The sequence below is a fragment of the Labeo rohita genome, chromosome 6 (genome assembly GCF_022985175.1).
Source record: "Labeo rohita strain BAU-BD-2019 chromosome 6, IGBB_LRoh.1.0, whole genome shotgun sequence".
Classification (NCBI taxonomy): Eukaryota; Metazoa; Chordata; class Actinopteri; order Cypriniformes; family Cyprinidae; genus Labeo; species Labeo rohita.
Window position 1 is genome coordinate 14,818,090 of NC_066874.1, and position 17,476 is coordinate 14,835,565.

The 17,476-nt window shown below is 37.9% G+C and overlaps 1 protein-coding gene across 2 annotated transcripts in view; it reads right to left on the bottom strand.

The window, feature by feature from the left end:
• Positions 1-17,272, bottom strand: part of ntn1a (netrin 1a) — an 81,050-nt gene extending 63,778 nt beyond the window's left edge. For both annotated transcript variants that reach the window (XM_051113333.1, XM_051113332.1), the window contains exon 1: positions 15,755-17,272. In XM_051113333.1, coding sequence (XP_050969290.1) covers positions 15,755-16,772 — 1,018 coding nt within the window. In that variant the 5' untranslated portion in view covers positions 16,773-17,272. The remainder of the gene's footprint in view (positions 1-15,754) is intronic.
• Between the last annotated feature and the right edge of the window lie 204 nt (positions 17,273-17,476).

The window sequence follows — 17,476 nt, forward strand, 5'->3', positions numbered from 1 at the left end:
TCTCTCTCTCTCTCTCAAAAAAAACACAAAAAAACACAACAAAACAAAGTTTTTTTTTTCATCTGGTGGTCTAGTTATTTCTTTGTTACACTGTGATCATTAACATTCCAAAAAAAAATCACTGACATTGTTATCGCTTTGCATATTGTTTCCAGATAAAATCACCACTAGTGCCGGTAAACCCCAATCATGATAACAGACGCAGGTTATTTATTAATATATAATTTTAGAATTACATAATACTGTGTTATGACCTCACAATAAAAGAGCTAAACAACTCAAATCATTTATTAGTGTATGTTGTATATTATTTTTTAAAAGAGAGTGGACATGTAATTTCTGAACTGCCACAAATGTGTTGCCAGATTCACGTTCATTTGTTTCTGAAATAACTGAACAAGCTTTTAGTGCCACTCACTGGACATTTCACTTTGAACGTGTTGCAAAACATCCAAGAAACTATGTAACATTATCATCATTTTGCAGAAACGTCGCCCCAAGCACGTTTTTCCAATGAGCCTAGATCGGTATTTTGTGTAGTATTGGATTGAAGGCTCTGAAGCTTTGTCCAAAGCACCAAATTCTTTCTGTTTGATAGGATTTTCTTAAATCTTATCTAAACTAACCTATTAGCCTTGTTTTAGCATTCTGATGCCAGTACATACATTCAGAGTGTCGAGTATTAATCTAAGTCAATACCCTTAAGCAATGGCTCTGTGTACAGTTGAATCCTGAACAAGTCTCTGCAGTTCCAAACCACAAACAGTTACAAATCAAAACATGGTCATGTTCAAGTACCACAGTTTAGGTAAATAAAGACAAATTTGCTTCAAATGAGGCGAGAAGAGCTCGGTTTACCTCAAACCGAGACTCACCATCTCTCAAAAGAGGGTCAGCAGGCTTTTGGCTCTTTCCTTCTGTATAAATGCAAATAGAGGTATCTCATTTATCAAACTTGCGTAGTCCCAACATCTTCCAGTCTCTCCTGCGCTATCTCAATATTTTCCAGAGCACCTTATAAAACCTGTCATTAGTTAGTGTTCACCTTAAATCCTGTAGTATATTTACACTACTACATCCTTCATAACTTTCCTCTGAGGTAGGGCAGAAGCCCTGCTGGGGTTTGTGAGGGGGTCCGGTTAGGAGGTCCGGGACAAAGCGTATGGCTAAACACACGTAATTTCATACAGCCATTAATCACAGAGAGCCAGTTGCTGCGGGAACTGTTGCCTTGGGGACGATGCACTCATGCTCACCACTGGTGGTCCTGTCGACAGACCTACCGGACACATCAAGCCTTAAGTGCCAAGGGTCGCACCTCAGGTGGTACAACAGAAACAAGGAGCGAGAGAGATGCAGATCTGTTTTTCACTCTGCGGGCATGCTGTATAACTGCCAGCTCTGTGTTGCTCTTGTATTCTCTAGAAATACTACCAGACGTGAATAGTTTGCATGCAGGTGAGTTCTCACTCACAACATCTTCACATATTGACGCTTGGTCAGGACCCCTTGGCGTCACTTTTTGACACTCAATGTACCCATTTAGCATCACTTTTCGACATTCAGGGCCCTCCATTGTTTTCAGTTGTTTGTATTTATGATTTGCATGCATTTGTAAAAAATAGAATATAATTTTATATAAATTTATACACTGTAAAAAAAAAGTTGTTTCAACTTAAAAAAGTAAGCATTCGTGCTGCCTTAAAATTTTAAGTTTACTCAACTCAAATATCTACTTAAATTTTAAGGCAGCACAATCACTTACTTTCTTAAGTTGAAACTACTTTTTGTTACAGTGTACTGTCATTTGAGCACCTAACCCCATCCCTATACCCTAAACCTACCCACTTCTGAACAATATAAAACATGTAACAGGCAAATATAAGTACAGTATTTATTGCAAAAACTGACCATAAATAAGCAATATAAAAGCATTACAAACAAGTACTGTCGCATTCAGAGTTTTTCTGAAGCTGCGATATCTTTAAGCGAAGAAGAGAGTAAAACATAAGGTTTTAATCTCTGAAAATGATCCCGCTCCATTAACACGCTCACATCTCAGTCAAAATTGTACTTCCGTAGCATGATGTAATTATTCATGAGGCACACAAGAGCCAATAGCATTTCATAACCAAGGCTGATGTAAGGCTTCCTCACAGACTGCAGAGTTAGCTTTACAGCACACAGAGACGGCGATCATGTCGATTCCTCTCACAAATCAATCGTTTTGCCTCGAAAGACTTGGAATATTAATATTTTTTGAATAAATTATGACTATAGTTGTATCTGCCTGTTATATTTTGTGTTTTTTGACAAATGGTAGGTTTAGGGGCAGGGGTTAAGTTACATGCTCATAAATGTATTATTAATGTAATGTAAATAAAACTTGTGACTGTTTACACTGAAAAATCACACCCCAACATATATGCAATAATGGCAATATTATTGCCCAGTATCTAATTTAATCATTACAATAAAATTCACGTCGGCATATTGACGCCAAGACAGGGTTGCCAGGTTTTCGCAACAAAACGCACTTAATTGCTATTTAAATCTACCCCAAATGCATTTTGAGGAGGGTCCTCTGGTAAAAATAGCATTTTGGCAGGTAAAATACACATTCTTTTTGGAGAGGTTCCCTTGGTAAAATTCACATTCCAGAGGCTCGCTTTAACCCGCGGACATGAAAAAGAACCTGCATCAACAGTGTTAGAGTAGCCTGTGCCAAAGGTTTCTTATTTAAAGCAAAGGAGGAGGCTGCAAGTCGAAAAATGACACTAAAGGGGTACCCCGTGCATCAAAAAGTGACGCCAAAGGGTCTTGACCAAGCATCAATATGTGTCAAGTTGTGAATGAAAATGTGTTGGTGAGACAGGACAAGCTAAAATGAAACCTAATCAAAGCATTATGTGTGGTTGGTTTGGTCCTCTAATTTGATTGGACATGCTAAGTTAAAAAAGAACTAGTATTTTTATACCATTGGAAATTCCATCTGTTGTCTGTGTTTGCAGTATTCCAGACTGCTTTAGGAATCATTTTTTTTTAATGTAAACTTTTGTAACATTTGTGACCCTGGACCACAAAACCAGTCATAAGTGGCAAGAGTATATTTGTAGCAATAGGCAACAATACATTGTATGGGTCTATTAAGGATATTAAGTAAAGATCATGTTCCATGAAGATATTTTGTAAATTCCCTACCGTAAATGTATCAAAACTTAATTTTTGATTAGTAATATTGAACTTCATTTGGACAACTTTAAAGCCGATTTTCTCAATATTTCTTAAGATTCCAGATATTTAAATAGTTGTATCTCAGCCAAATATTGTCCTGTCCTAACAAAGCATACATCAGTGGATAGCTTATTTATTCAGATGATGTATAAATCTCAAAAATATACCCTTATGACTGGTTTTGTGGTCCACGGTCACATTTGTCATACATCCTCAAGGAAAAACATTGCATTGTGTTTGGTATTAAAATAAATGCAATGCACAGATTTTTGGATTTGTGTACAGGTACACTTTTCCAATTGCTTATTTTATACTGTTTCATTTCACTTTTAATTTTGGCACATTTTCAAATGTACTATTAATATTATTACATAATAATAGACTTTTGGACTTTGAGACTTTGAACTTAAAATAATAAAAAAAGACATTTTAACAAAATATTTTTTACTTTATGCTAGAACTGTACCACATTTGAACAGTCTCTATCTTTCTCTGCTCATTTCGTTTTTTTCTTCACTGTATGTTTGGTTTGGCTGAGAATCCAGCCCAAACACTTGCCCTCCACAAAGGAACCACCCTAAGCTGAGGTCATCAATTCTGAACCTATACCCGGGCAACAGAGTTTAAGTCACAGAGGAGAATAGACGTCGAGATGAACGGTCGTGCCGAGCAGTGCACATGGAATGTGTCAGTGTTTCTGCACTGTTTACAGCTCTGTTTATGATCTGTGTTAACAGTGTACTGACACTTTAACTGGCTTCAAAACAGCCGCCAGCACGAGGGCCATGAATCTAGGGCGGCAGCAGACCTGCGTTTCACCTCATAAGGAAAGAGCAGGGAATACCTCCTTCCAGACGCTGTCATCTAAGCAACTGCTTGTGTTTGTTTTTGTTTTTTTTTAGAAGAACAATAAGAACTTTTAAAAGACACAAATATACTTGTACTAGATACCAAATTATTGCTATTTTTTCATCAAATTCTTATTCTTAAGTTCATCCGATGTAATTAAAACCTAATAAACTGGTATTTTGCAGCCTTTCACCTCTTTTTTGTCATGAAAGCACTGACTTCTAAGAAATCTGACTAGCTCATTTTAATACACTCTTGAAAATAAAGGTGCTTCACAATTCCATAGAAGAAACTTTTTTGTCTAAATGGTACCATAAAGAACCTGTAACATCTGACGAACCTTTCTGTTTCACAAAGATTATAAAAAGGTAAGAAAGAGATGGTTCTTTAAAGGGGTCATCGGATGCCCATTTTCCACAAGTTGATATGATTCTTTAGGGTCTTAATGAAAAGTCTATAATATACTTTGGTTAAAAATTCTCAATGGTTGTGTAAAACAACGCACTTTTTACCTTGCCAAAATAAGCTCTGCAAAAATCATCTCATTCTGGTCGAGGCTGCTTTAAATGCAAATGAGCTCTGCTCGCCCCGCCCCTCTCTTCTCTCTGTGGATTGACCAGCCTGTTTACTTTAGCCGCATTTAGCCGCTAAACTTGCTAACTAGCACATTATTAGGAAAGGTGATTGCAAAGATTCATAAAAAACCCTTATACTCACTTCTGCTGTAAGTGAAGCTGGATCATGAATGATTCGCACGAACATAGACGGATATATGTAGATCGGGAGGCGCATTCCCTTCACAAACAAACGTAATCTACTGAATCTTCAGCTGCTCAGATGTCGGTAGTAAATGACGACCACTACATTCATAATTACATCCAGCAACACAACACCTCAATCACTCAATCGGAGATATTCTTGTCTAACTAACTTGTCCAACCCTGCTCCGGCATCGAAACAAAGAGGGCCGACTGTTACAACTGATCTGAGGTAAAACGCTCATGTCAATCAACTATCGTGGGAGCGGCATCTGTCGGTGTGATGCCACAACAACAGGCATCTGAGAATGGCTCGATTTGAAAAAGGAAATATTTTTTTTACAGATTAATTAAAAACCGCTGCATGGATTTTTATCATTATAGGGTAGATTTGTACATACACTGCCAACACACATTAATGTTCAAACAATATGTAAAGTGATCTTAGCATTCGAAGATCCCTTTAAAGAACCTTTGACTGAATGGTTCTTTGCGGTACCAAAAATGGTTCTTCCGTGGTTGTGAAGAAACTTTTGAAGCACCTTTATTTTTAAGAGTGTAGTGTTCATCGAATAATTTGACCTCAACAAAAGCACATTAGGCCTATAGAAATTTAACTGAATAAATTCAATTGTTTTCTTTTCATTTCTTTTCTTTATTTTGGAAAGAAATAATTGTAATCATTTATAAACATTAATAATTTATTCTGCAAAAATGCATGAATTGATTAATCGTGACATGACTGTAGTAAATTCTGCTTTGCCATCACAGGAATAAATCACATTTTAAATCAAAAACAGTCATTTTAAATTGTAATAATATTTCTATTACACTATATTCTTAAATCTTCCACTGTGTTTTGATCAAATAATATACTGCTTTCAAAAACACTTTTAAAAAATCTTACAGAGCCCAAACATTTAAATGGTACTGTATATTTTCAGACTATTAAAATGTCCTTTGTGGTCTCTCAGACCTCAAACAGAACATGAGATGATGAATAGGGCTTCTTCAGTGAAGCACATTCTCTTTTCAGGACCACAAGAATTTAGTTTTAGACATAGAGGTACAGATGTTTGTCATGAGCTCTTCACTCTGACTCTATTCAGCTGTCTCATCCCTGACTGTAATCTCAGCAGTACATTCTCCTGGCAGACTAAATGGAAAATATCCGGCTGATGTTTATTCTGGCAGACTTTTGTGATAGAGCCGAGAAACTCTTTTTCTTGTGTGTACATGTTACCTGTTAGAAACTGTCACTGATTTTGTTCTTCAGTGTGACAGGTCTATAGTGACAAGTACATGTGTGAAGTACATGTATATAAAAATTACTTAAATGACATAGAACAACCTGAATACATAAAACAGAATTTGTTTCAAAACAACTGCCTTCCGGTAAATTTGTAAGAAAATAATTCACCGTAACAATCAAAATAAATTTAAAGTCCCCATCTGTAAAAAGTAAAACTGCCATTTTTGTGCCAAAAAGAAAAATTGCTCAATTGCTCACAATCATCTGTCTCACTGAAATCTTCATAACATCCCTCATTTATTCCCGTGTTTTGCCAAACCACAGCTGAGAGAGGCTGACACAAGCTTTCACTACAGAATAAAAGGCTCAATTAATTCATTTAGCTGTTTCTTCGCCTCAAGGGCCAGACATCAATAGGCGAGCAGACAATCCTCTTCTGTGCCTACTATAAACAACGCCGGCTGGCGCTGACTGAGGAAACAGGTATCAACAAGGGTGAGTCTGAACAGCACTGCAGCGCTGTGATTTAAGAGAGGTGTTAATGCCATCAAGAGTGAAGTCAACTGTGTCTTCCCCTCAAGGCTCACACAGAAACAGCCAATAAATTACACAATTGCATGATATATGAGAGAGCTATCCTTATAGTACTAAAATTCACAGCCAAAGAACAGCTAGAAACGAACAAGGCACACCTAAGACAAAAACATGCAATGGTTACAATTATGTTTTTGAATGAATACTGTAAAAAGTGGTTATGTCGGGGCGTGACCCAGTGGTTAGCACATCTGTTTCCACATGTTTGATGCTCATGTGGGCACCACAAGGTATATTCTCCATCTCATTTATTTATTTATTTATTTATTCAACTTTTATTAAACAAATCTCAAATCTGAGTTAGTATGATTTACTCTGTGTGTGAATCAGACTTCGAGGCTGGAGACACAAAGTTTGTGTTGTGAAAGTCAGCCAATTTATCCTCAGCTGGTTCCCGTCAGTGATGGGGAGACTGCTTTATTTCTGTATCACACTAACAATGCAGACAATGAGGGATGACATTCCCCATGTTCCTAAGAAACAGCTTCGAATCTGAGAAGTGATAACATGAACCTGCCTGAAATTTTCAAATGTAGTCATAATAAGTCATGATAAGTTGTAGAGTGTGTAGGAGAAGCGGCAAAAGAACACGTCTCCATTTTGAAACTTTCACAGTCTCATTTCAGAGACGAGCTCAAGGTTTTCTTTTCTTGGGCTTGTAAAGGGAATCTGTGTTCCATTATGTATCAGACCAGTAATATCAACCAAAAGCCTCAAAAATGAATGTTTTGCCTAAGGGAAGCTGAGAAAGTCCATTGAGATGGCCAATATAAAGTCTAAACCCTGCCGTTTTGCCTAAATCAGAGTGTCCTGTGCAGTGGTAAGTTTTTTTTGAAAATGTTGTCCCTTTTCGTTCCCTTTTCAGTCCCTTGTGAGATGAAGCAGTGCCACACACAACAAACAAAGGAAAAAATCCAGATGGTTGGTTCATTTTGCATGACTCTCTGAATGACCTTAATTTTACTTGCTCCAAAAATGTAGCAAAATACTTCGGCATCAATTTTTTGGCAAAGCCTAAAGCTTATGTATAATTTCACAACCTTTCTAACTCAGAAATCCAAACTGTCTCCATGCTATCCCCCCAAAAACATTCTTTGATTATTTATTCTATCACAGATTCCACATGTACGGTTATTCAACACAGACAATATTGGATATTGAAGCTGAAAGTGAAAAATAACTCCAAATCAAGTAGGTCATAAACATAGCCTGAGATTATTTGAAATGGGAAAATGCTGTGTGCCTGAACAATATATTTATTGCATCTAATCAACCGAATCGGAAGCTTTCCAAATCTTCATTTTTTTTGTCTAAGCAGAGATATTCTGCCTCGGATTTTTGTTATCGATTACAATAATATGCGTTTTCCCTCAGATATTCTTATTGTGATGTTCTTTTAGGATGTTTATTCAATTCATACTAGGGGAATTTAAAAAAAAATACAGACGTTTTGGCTGAAAGGCTTCTTCAGTGTCGGACCACTGCTCATTAGTTGATCTTACACAATCTGTAAGTACTATCAGGTGTTCATGATTGAACAAACAATCAGCCCAGTCCAACTCAGCTCGTTCCTAAAATAACAACAATAGGAACAATAACACATCAGGCATATTGTTCCTCAGAGTTGGAATTGAGTCATGAAAAAAATGCTTTAAATGCCAGTCCCAGCAGGCTTTAGCTCTTGAAAGGAGCGTGGCTTGATATTCTCTGTTCATGTGCCATCGTTCTGCCTCAAATATTTCTATCCTGTCAATATACACTTTTCATACATAGGCCTGAAGCTGTCAATGTGTCCTTGCATAACAAGCACATCATTGTATTTCAAAACAACGCTGAGGCGCTCCGACCACATGTGGTAAAATGGGAAGACAGAACTTTGGACAATGTTAAACATTGTCAGACTGATGAATAAATTGTTTTGACTCCCAGTTATAATCAGCGCTGGTGTCCAGTTCTTTTAAAACTTGACAATTACGAGCAATCTAAAACGGAAAAATGACGTCAGATATTTTTAATAGTATTCTCTCACAACTGGGCACAGTATCGCTCCGTCAATTATGAGCATCCCAATGGAGAGGCATACTGAACACATCCAGTCCTTTGAATTCTAAGGCGCATTATCATACCCTCACACATACCATCCCGCGTGAGCGCGATATGTGTGCTAACGCTCATGTTTCCAAGCCCGTGTGTGTGTGGTGGCGTCTAGTTAAACGAGATGCAGATGGCTGGTTTGGGCCTAGTGCGCTGCAACCTGGCAGGCATCAGGTTGAGTTTGCTGTAGAGTATTCGGCTCTAGAGCCAGGCTCTCCTCTGGAAATATACTCACCCCCCCTGCAGCAGAGCCCCAGCGTGGGCTTTCCGCCAGCACTGATCTCGCCAGGAGGTCTGGGCCTTCTCAAAAACACACAGCCTGCCCCACAGGTTTACAACAGCCAGCTCAATGCACTCTCAATGCAGCCTCTGGTTCTCCTGAAGAGGCTGGGCTTGTGCATCACAGTCCCGAATCCAAATTCTCAAAAACATTGTTTTTTAATCACCCCTCCTGTCAAAAAAGTCCAAAAAAAGCTGCCAGCCGGTATGGAGTAACATGAAAGAGCTAATGAGCTTGCTCACTTTCTAGTGGAAAACATTCATGTTGTACAATCACAAACAGGTGGTTTAGAACTTCTAGGTGTTTGCCGAATTTGTTTGATGCATCTGCAGATGATGAAGATCCTTTACAAGAATCAGACACATATGAGAAGGTCTTGTTCGCCTGTGGTTTACAAAACAAGCTGAACACCAGTAAACACTGATAAGCGTTCTGGGAAATGTGGTCACTGGATTAGAGAAATGAACTGCTGCACGTCTATGATGGTAATTCATCCCCTTTGAACGGCTGTGAGGTAGAATAATGAGGTAGCAGAGCAAAGTGCAAAAGCTCCGTCAGGTTTCAAATCTCACATCTCACCCTCTTTTGCTTGATAGGTGTGATTATTTGATCCGTCGGCAGCTTTGAAGATTAGAGACGCTGATTTATAAAAGCCACGTGGCAGCTAAAACATTAACTAGTAACTTTTACTGTTACTGGCATAGCCAAACACACAAACAGTGAGATTACTGATAGCTGATTATCTAAGAAATCTGACAAACAAATTTATCACGCCTTTGTATTATATAACCAAAGGATTTATATATTAAAATGAGTTTTTAATATTAAATATAGTGCTTTAATTTTGTTTTTTGAGTGAAAAGAATGGAAATTCTGTTTACATTTGTTGTACAGTATGTAACGAGTATGATTTTTTTTCTGCTGAACTCAAAAAAAACAGAATAAATAAAAAAGGCTATATGAAGAAATTCTCGTTGTTGTCCATATGATGAAAGTTAATGGGGTGCACAACTTTCAAGCATCATACAGGTCCACTGGTTTAATCTATTTCTGAGACCAAATAAAATGGCGATGTGTCAGTAACATTAAATATCAGTGGTTCTTCTGTGTCACCTGACTTAACGTCACGACACAAGCACCAATGAGGTTTGATGTTACTGATGTGTTGCCGTATTTATATGAGTATGGTATGATGGTGTGGGTAAACCTGAGTTGATTAATTATTTGATTTGATTTGAGAATGAATCACTACTTAAAGTGATAGTTCACCCAAAAATGAAAATCCTGTCATTTACTTTCCCTCAAGTCATTCCAAACCTTAAGACTTTTCTTCATTTTCAAAACACAAATGTAGGATTTCGTTTACCATATTTAAAGTGTTCTATGTATAAGTGTTTATAAATCTAAAAAATATATATATAAAAACTCAGTTAAATATGTTCATAAGACTTGGATTAAACCACTCAATACATATACAGTTTTATGCAAAAGTTTGGGAACCCCTTGCAGAATCTATGAAAATGTGAATAATTTTAACAAAATAAGATTATACAAATGCATGTTATTTTTTTATTTAGTTCTGACCTGGGTAAGATATTTTACATACTGTAAAAGATGTTTACATATAGTCCACAAGACAAAAATTAGCTAAAATTACTAAAATAACCCAATAATTATTAAAAATTTTTAACAATCTTCATCCTGTTCAAAAGTTTTCACCTCCCAGCTTTTAATGCGTCGTGTTTCCTTCTGGAGCATCAGTGAATGTTTGAACCTTTTTTAATAGTTGTGTTTGAGTCCCTCAGCTGTCCTCAGTGTGAAAAAATGGATCTCAAAATCATACAGTCACTGCTGGAAAGGGTTCAAATATGCAAAAGATGCTGGAAAACTGAATAATCTGCAGGACCTGGAGGATTTTTCTAAAGAACAGTGCTCAGTTTAATGGTTCAGAACAAACAAGGGACTCATGAACAAACATCACAAAACAAAAAAACAGTCATAGATCGTCCAGGTAACCACACACAGTATTAAGAACCAAAGGTTCCCAAACTTTTGCAGGGGGTTATTTTAATATTTTTTTTTAAATAATTTTTTTTATATTGTGGACTATGTAAACATCTTTTATGTAAAATATCATACTCAGGACAGTACTAAATAAAAAAGTACATGCATTTTGTATGATCTCTCTTATTTTATTAAAATTATTCACATTTTCACAGATTCTGCAAAACTGTAGATACTTTTTTCAGTCTCTTTATGAACTTTATGAAGTATCAAAGTTTTACAATTTTCATTTTTAGGTGAACTAACCCTTTAAGTTTCAATCTGTTTAGCACGAAAAGTGATTGTGTTAAACTACTGGAGTATGGATTACTCTTACTCTACCTTTATGACAGTTTTGGAACTTGAAACTCCACTGACGTTAATTGTGGGCAAAAACAACTGAAACATTCTTCAAATGTCTTTTTTTCTTCTGCAGAAAAAGGAAAATTATAGTCAGAAACAACTATTCATTTACATTTGAGGAGAGCAAACGGACAGTACTTAATATTCTTCTAAACCATGAATAAATGTTCTGGGAGATTAGCCCGATGGGGTCACTTAATTCATGTGTTTGGCATATTGACCTGCGAATTTCAGATTCAGGCCCAAGAGAGCTCTAAAGCACTTCCAAGTGTGCATTTAATGTTCAAGGAGATCATGCAGTAACTATGTGAGACATTATGTTCAGACTGGCAGAGTCATGTTGTGGTTTTGCGTGTGGTAGGGATTTAAGGGAGTTAAACTTAACTTTGTGACAGAGAAACGAGCACATGCTGGAAATACAAGAGAAGCGATTTGTATTCTGACAGCGATTTGCTTAGCTTCCAACAATAGGGGACAAAGAAACATCCCTGATTCATCTAAAACCACAGTCTGAGATTCAACACATCCCTCTGTCAAGATTACGCTGTTTTTGAACATCTCCTTCTCTTCACTGAATTGTTTTGCTGCCCAAATTAGTCTGCTCCAGCGAAGCTTCTAAGAAATCCTTTACATGCACAGTTATAATCAAGCTACAGCAAGTTATTGCGTATCTGAGCTACACTCTATAAGTATAAATGACACAATGCGTAATAGCGTAATTGAAGGATTAAACGCACACTGTCTGTTTTTCACACCAGGTGTACATTGGCAAGGCAAACTGTATGTAATTAAAGTGTATACATGCTGGACAAGCCAAGCTACAGTTGCTTTTTTCAGGTCTGTTAATCTGACTTTACAAAAAACAGATTGGTATGATTCATTTGGGACTAACGACATTTTAAAATGGAAAACTGTTGTTTCAGTCCAGTGGAAAAGTAATTTTTAAAGTGCACTGAATGACAAAAATTCAGAAGAAAATAAAAATGATAACTCTGCAATATAAACACTGTTAATGAACTGAATTGGATTAAGATTGAACTGATTTAAACTGGATAAAGACACTGTTGTCTTTTATAGATACGCTTAATAGCTGTAATTGAACTATTACAGTTCTATTTCACAACTGATGCATTTTGCAACATCAACTGTTCTTTTCCTGTTTATTACTGTGAAGTTGCTTTGAAACTATCTGTATTGTAAGACGCACTACGAAAAACAAAAATACTTGACTTTAAAGAGTTAAAAATTAAATTTCCCCCAATGAGTGACATTCATTCATCTCATCACTTTGTATTCTTGACAGGCTTCAGACTGTGGCTCAATGCATTAAGGAATTATGCCTCTCAATGGCATAAGCTGATCAATATCGTAAGGCCACATTAACAGGGCACTCAGGGGTTTATAGGGGTACTTTTCCACTCAAGGATCCAATCAGTTAAGTGCAGTTCAAGTGAAACCTAGGTCTCTTTGCAGTTGCGGCTATTGATCGCTATCTATTAAACACTCTCTCTCAACACTATTTCTTATCCTATGTTTCACTCACTTTAAAACCTCCCTTATTATCTCTGTTTCAAATCCATACATCCTATATTTATTCTTATCATATTTAGTAAGTGAAATTCATAGCACAGCGTCCCGGTTCAGCTCGAGCCCCTTGGTGAAATTTCCTTTCAGTAAGAATTCAGTCTAGTACATGAACACATATTAGGACCAACAAAGACAATTTACATTGAAATACTCCCTAGAATGCTGGAATGTTTCTCCTACATACAGTAGTGCTGAAAGAGGACCAAACCCTCAGTCAGATCATTTACAACATACATTTCCATATTTAAGTTGGGGTTATGAATGAGAGGTTGCCATAGTGTTTCTATAGGTGTTTGATTGCATTTCGGCCTCACATACACACACAAAGGTTTTCCCTTGGGTTCTGCCCCGGCTCAGAGGTGTCACACGGCTCTTTCTTCTCCTGTTTAAGCTCTGTTTGCTTTAACGTTGCCCACCCCTTCACTCCTCTCTTTTCACTTCTTCACTTCTTTTCATTCTCTTGCTCTTTCTTTTCATTTCGCCACTGGATCTGATGGCACTGCGCTCAGGAAAAACACAGCCGAGGAATGTTCTGCAAAAGCGTCGGCTCGCTGACAGCAAGATGGATGCTGTGAGTGACGATCTTTTGTGCCCCACGCAAGACTCACACATGCAGGCCCGGTAAAAATAAAGTGTCAAGGATACAGGGGAGCAATTCATTTCTCCTGTGAGACAGTGGCGTCTAAACTGGTTCGTTTACATTTCCAGCAAACAGATACATGTTTGGCTTACTCAGAGCGAGGAGAATAAGAACAAGCTCTTCTTTTCTACGATGAGTCAAAACAGTCACTGAAAACTAACTGGGCAGGTGCGAAATTAGCTACAGAATCTGTGATTGATGACAGATGATGACTGTCAGGCTCTTTTCATTATAGTTATGATTCAGATTTGTTTATGCAGGGCCAGACATTATTAGCATGTGCAACTGACAGTGCACTCTCATTCAGTACAGACTGCTGAAGTCATTCTACTATTGACTCAATAAACAGATACATAATACATTAAAATATTGCTATTGATTAAAATCATGCTTAAAGATGCATGTTTCACCCACATATTCTATTTAATACAGTGAAAGTGAAATCAGAGAAATACACAAAGGGGATTGTCAGTGTTATTTCAACACTGTCAGTGCTGTTTTATTTTAAGGAACGTTTTAATCTACAGGAATTATATGCATCAGCTGCACCCATAAGCACTTTTAATAACCCAGAGAGTTATCTTATCTATCCGACTGCTGATAAACAGTCTGCTTTAAGAGTGCTTCAGCTAGGTTTGGGCCATCTTAAGAGCGGCCAGACAATTCAGTGCAAATTATGGCAGTTAATTTCGTTTATGAATGGGTCCATTTAATTAAGCGTCATGGGTATCATTTCTTTACTTCTGGCGTAAGCAATAGACTAAATATTTATGCTGTCCCAGCTAAGTTTGTCACGTAGTGATATTGTGTATTTCAAATATCTGTGTAATAAACACATTTTTACAAATGCGCAATGAAATATAAATAATCATAATAACAACGACAATAGTAATATGTAAATAAATAATTGGCAATCTTACCAGCTGTCTGATATAACTTAATTCGACCATTTTAAGTCTTTTATTTGTATTTTGCTTGTAATACAATGCAAATAAAGAAAGAAAGAAATAAAGAAAAGTAATAGGTTAATAATAATAATAATAAAAGAAAGTAATATAACTGAATATGTCTAAAAATTCATTTTAATAACAGTGATAAAAGTGAGTGCACGGGCCAAAACCCGAGGCGGCTCGTTGGCAGACTATTATCAAATTGCTCTTTAAACGACAAAATATATGATGTTTGTCTTTCTCGCTTCAGTCTGTAAGGACACCTGTTCACTTTTTTCCGATTTTTTTTTCCATTATACGTGATAACGCCGAATACGTCTTAATATTTTTAACCCCTAAACAAATAATAATCACTGTGAATATTATTTTAAAAACCTAAACAGTTTAAACAGTAAAGAAATATCTTAAATATCAAACAAACATTAACACACACCTTAACAATCCGTATTGGACAAACGATTACACATTTTTGTTCAAATATATTTTACCGAATTTTGTTTAAAAGAAACGTACAGGAAACATGTACGCCGAGCCTAAGTTTCTTAAACTCCCATATTAATGTTTTATTTTTGACGTAAACATTTATATAATAATTCATAAAATCGTTTGCAAATGTTTGCAGACGTTGAAGTGAAGCTCATTCATTATTTATGTTTGTAAGACATTTATTTAAACGTAAAGCTGTTCGATGCCGCGATTGGTAAAAAAAATAAAATAAATAAAAATCAACTGTAAGTATTAAATCGTAATGAATTCTATTTGTTTAACCCTGACAGCAGTACTAGCCGCTTAACTCCAAACCATTTTTTCTTTTTTTAAAATTAGAGATTATTGTTGAAATTTCTCCAAGTCATTGAGTGAACTCTCCATAAATCTGTCACTTATATTGTTATACTGTAACGGTCCTGTAAGTTCCCTTCACTAGATGCGAAACGCTTGTAGTTAAAATGAAAACACCCGCACTTTTCACTTGGCAGTCATGGCTGGTTTCGAACTTATCTCAAACAATTGTACGTGCGACGAAAGATCTACGATATGTCTTTGGTGATATGTTCTCGCCTTAGGCTACGCGCTTCCAAAAATGATACAGAAATAAAAAGTTGGACCTACCGACACATTCGTTGGCTTCTCTGGCGGTTGCGCGCTGCCAGGGTCGGTCATAGTGAAAAGGTTTGCATCTGTCACACTCTGGTCCGGCTGTATTGTGCTTGCACTCGCACACTAGGTTTCCATCCCGGTCTTTGACGCACCGTGACGCGTGTCCATTACACTTACATCTGCCTCCGACCTGCAGGTCTGACACGGCGTAAAAATACGAATCTCTGGCCAGCTCCGAGTCATCCTCATTTTCGTCTCCGAAGGTGTGCAGGCGGCTGAAAGTCACCTTAATGTCAGTGGCAGTCACCCAGTCCTGGAGTACGGGTGAATTGTCAAAGTCGTGCGCGGAGGGTCGCCCGTCCAGGGTGCTGAACGCGATCAGCCCGCCAGAGAGAGGGTGCATGTCGGTGTGAGAATCTGTGCAGATGGCCTCTTGCTCGTTTTGCTTAGTGATCGTGGCTTTGCTGGGCTTGTTGTACATCTTTCTACACTGGGTCGAGTAGTACTGGAAAGGCACCCAGGACTTCCCATAGTCCATTGATTTAAAGATAGCCATGGACTCAGGTCGTGGTGAGCAGAACTGCAAACTCACGTAGGTCACCTCAAATTTCTTGCCCAGGGATAACGTTAAAGTGACGTTTTGAGGATACTGGATGTAATTGTCCGACTGCCAGCAGGTGAGATTATGAGGATTGTTCAGGTCTGTTAGGTAAGCAGGTGGGTGATATTTCTTTGGGTCCGACGCGTCGCACGTGTGGCAGTTTCTGTGCCGTTCATCCCCTTTCTCAGTCACCACACAGTAGCGACTCGGTGTTTTGCCGCAGGTGCTGGACGCGCGCACTTCCTTCCCGAACGCCGCGTTCACGAAATCGGGGATGCATCTTCTGGGGTGACCGTTCTCGTCGTAGCATGGATCCGGTGGGGAGGTCTGAGCGGCGAACATGCTCATGCCGTATCCGCCGACAGTCCCTTTGACCACACAGTAGAGAGTCACCAAAGTGACCAAAGCATCAGAGACCCTCAACATCATCACGCGCCTTCCTCAGTCTCTCCTGTGCTGAAACACAGCCGTGTCCTAATGAGAAGATGCTTTCAGTGTTTGCAGATGGAAAATCAGTTGACAGGCTGAGCGTGATCAATCCACAGCCGCTATGACACCGCGATCAAACCGGTGCCAAATAACAAACTAGTGCGAGTCTAAATCAGACTCCAGCATATGGGCAAACTCCAGAATCTAAAGCACTACGGAAGATCCGACAATAATAACGCTTTCGCAATTAAGGAAAATCGCAATTGGAAAAATCCCCACACAGGTCACTGTACCTCCGTCAAACAGTTCAGCAAAAGCAGAAAAGTCACAAAACAATCTCAGTTCGTGCTGGCTCTCTTTTTCCTTGAGTATTGGACACGCACTTTCACTTGTATGCTTCTTGAATCTCTGCGCATGTAGAGGATATAAGAAGATCCCGTTAGTTTGAGCTCTAGTGAGATAGGAGACACTCACGTTGTCCCTCTCTCTCTCTCTCTGTATCTGCTCTATGGAGAAAGAGCCGGACGCGTCTTTACACAGGGTTTTGAGCTCATTCATCTCCAGCAGTGACACTCGAGAGAACAACGACATCCACTGGTAGATTATCAATAAAACCAGCAGACCGGGATTCAACAGAATATAATAAGCGTAATTTCTAAAACATATCCAGTATCTTTGCTCTGAAAAATGTCGCGTAGCGTATT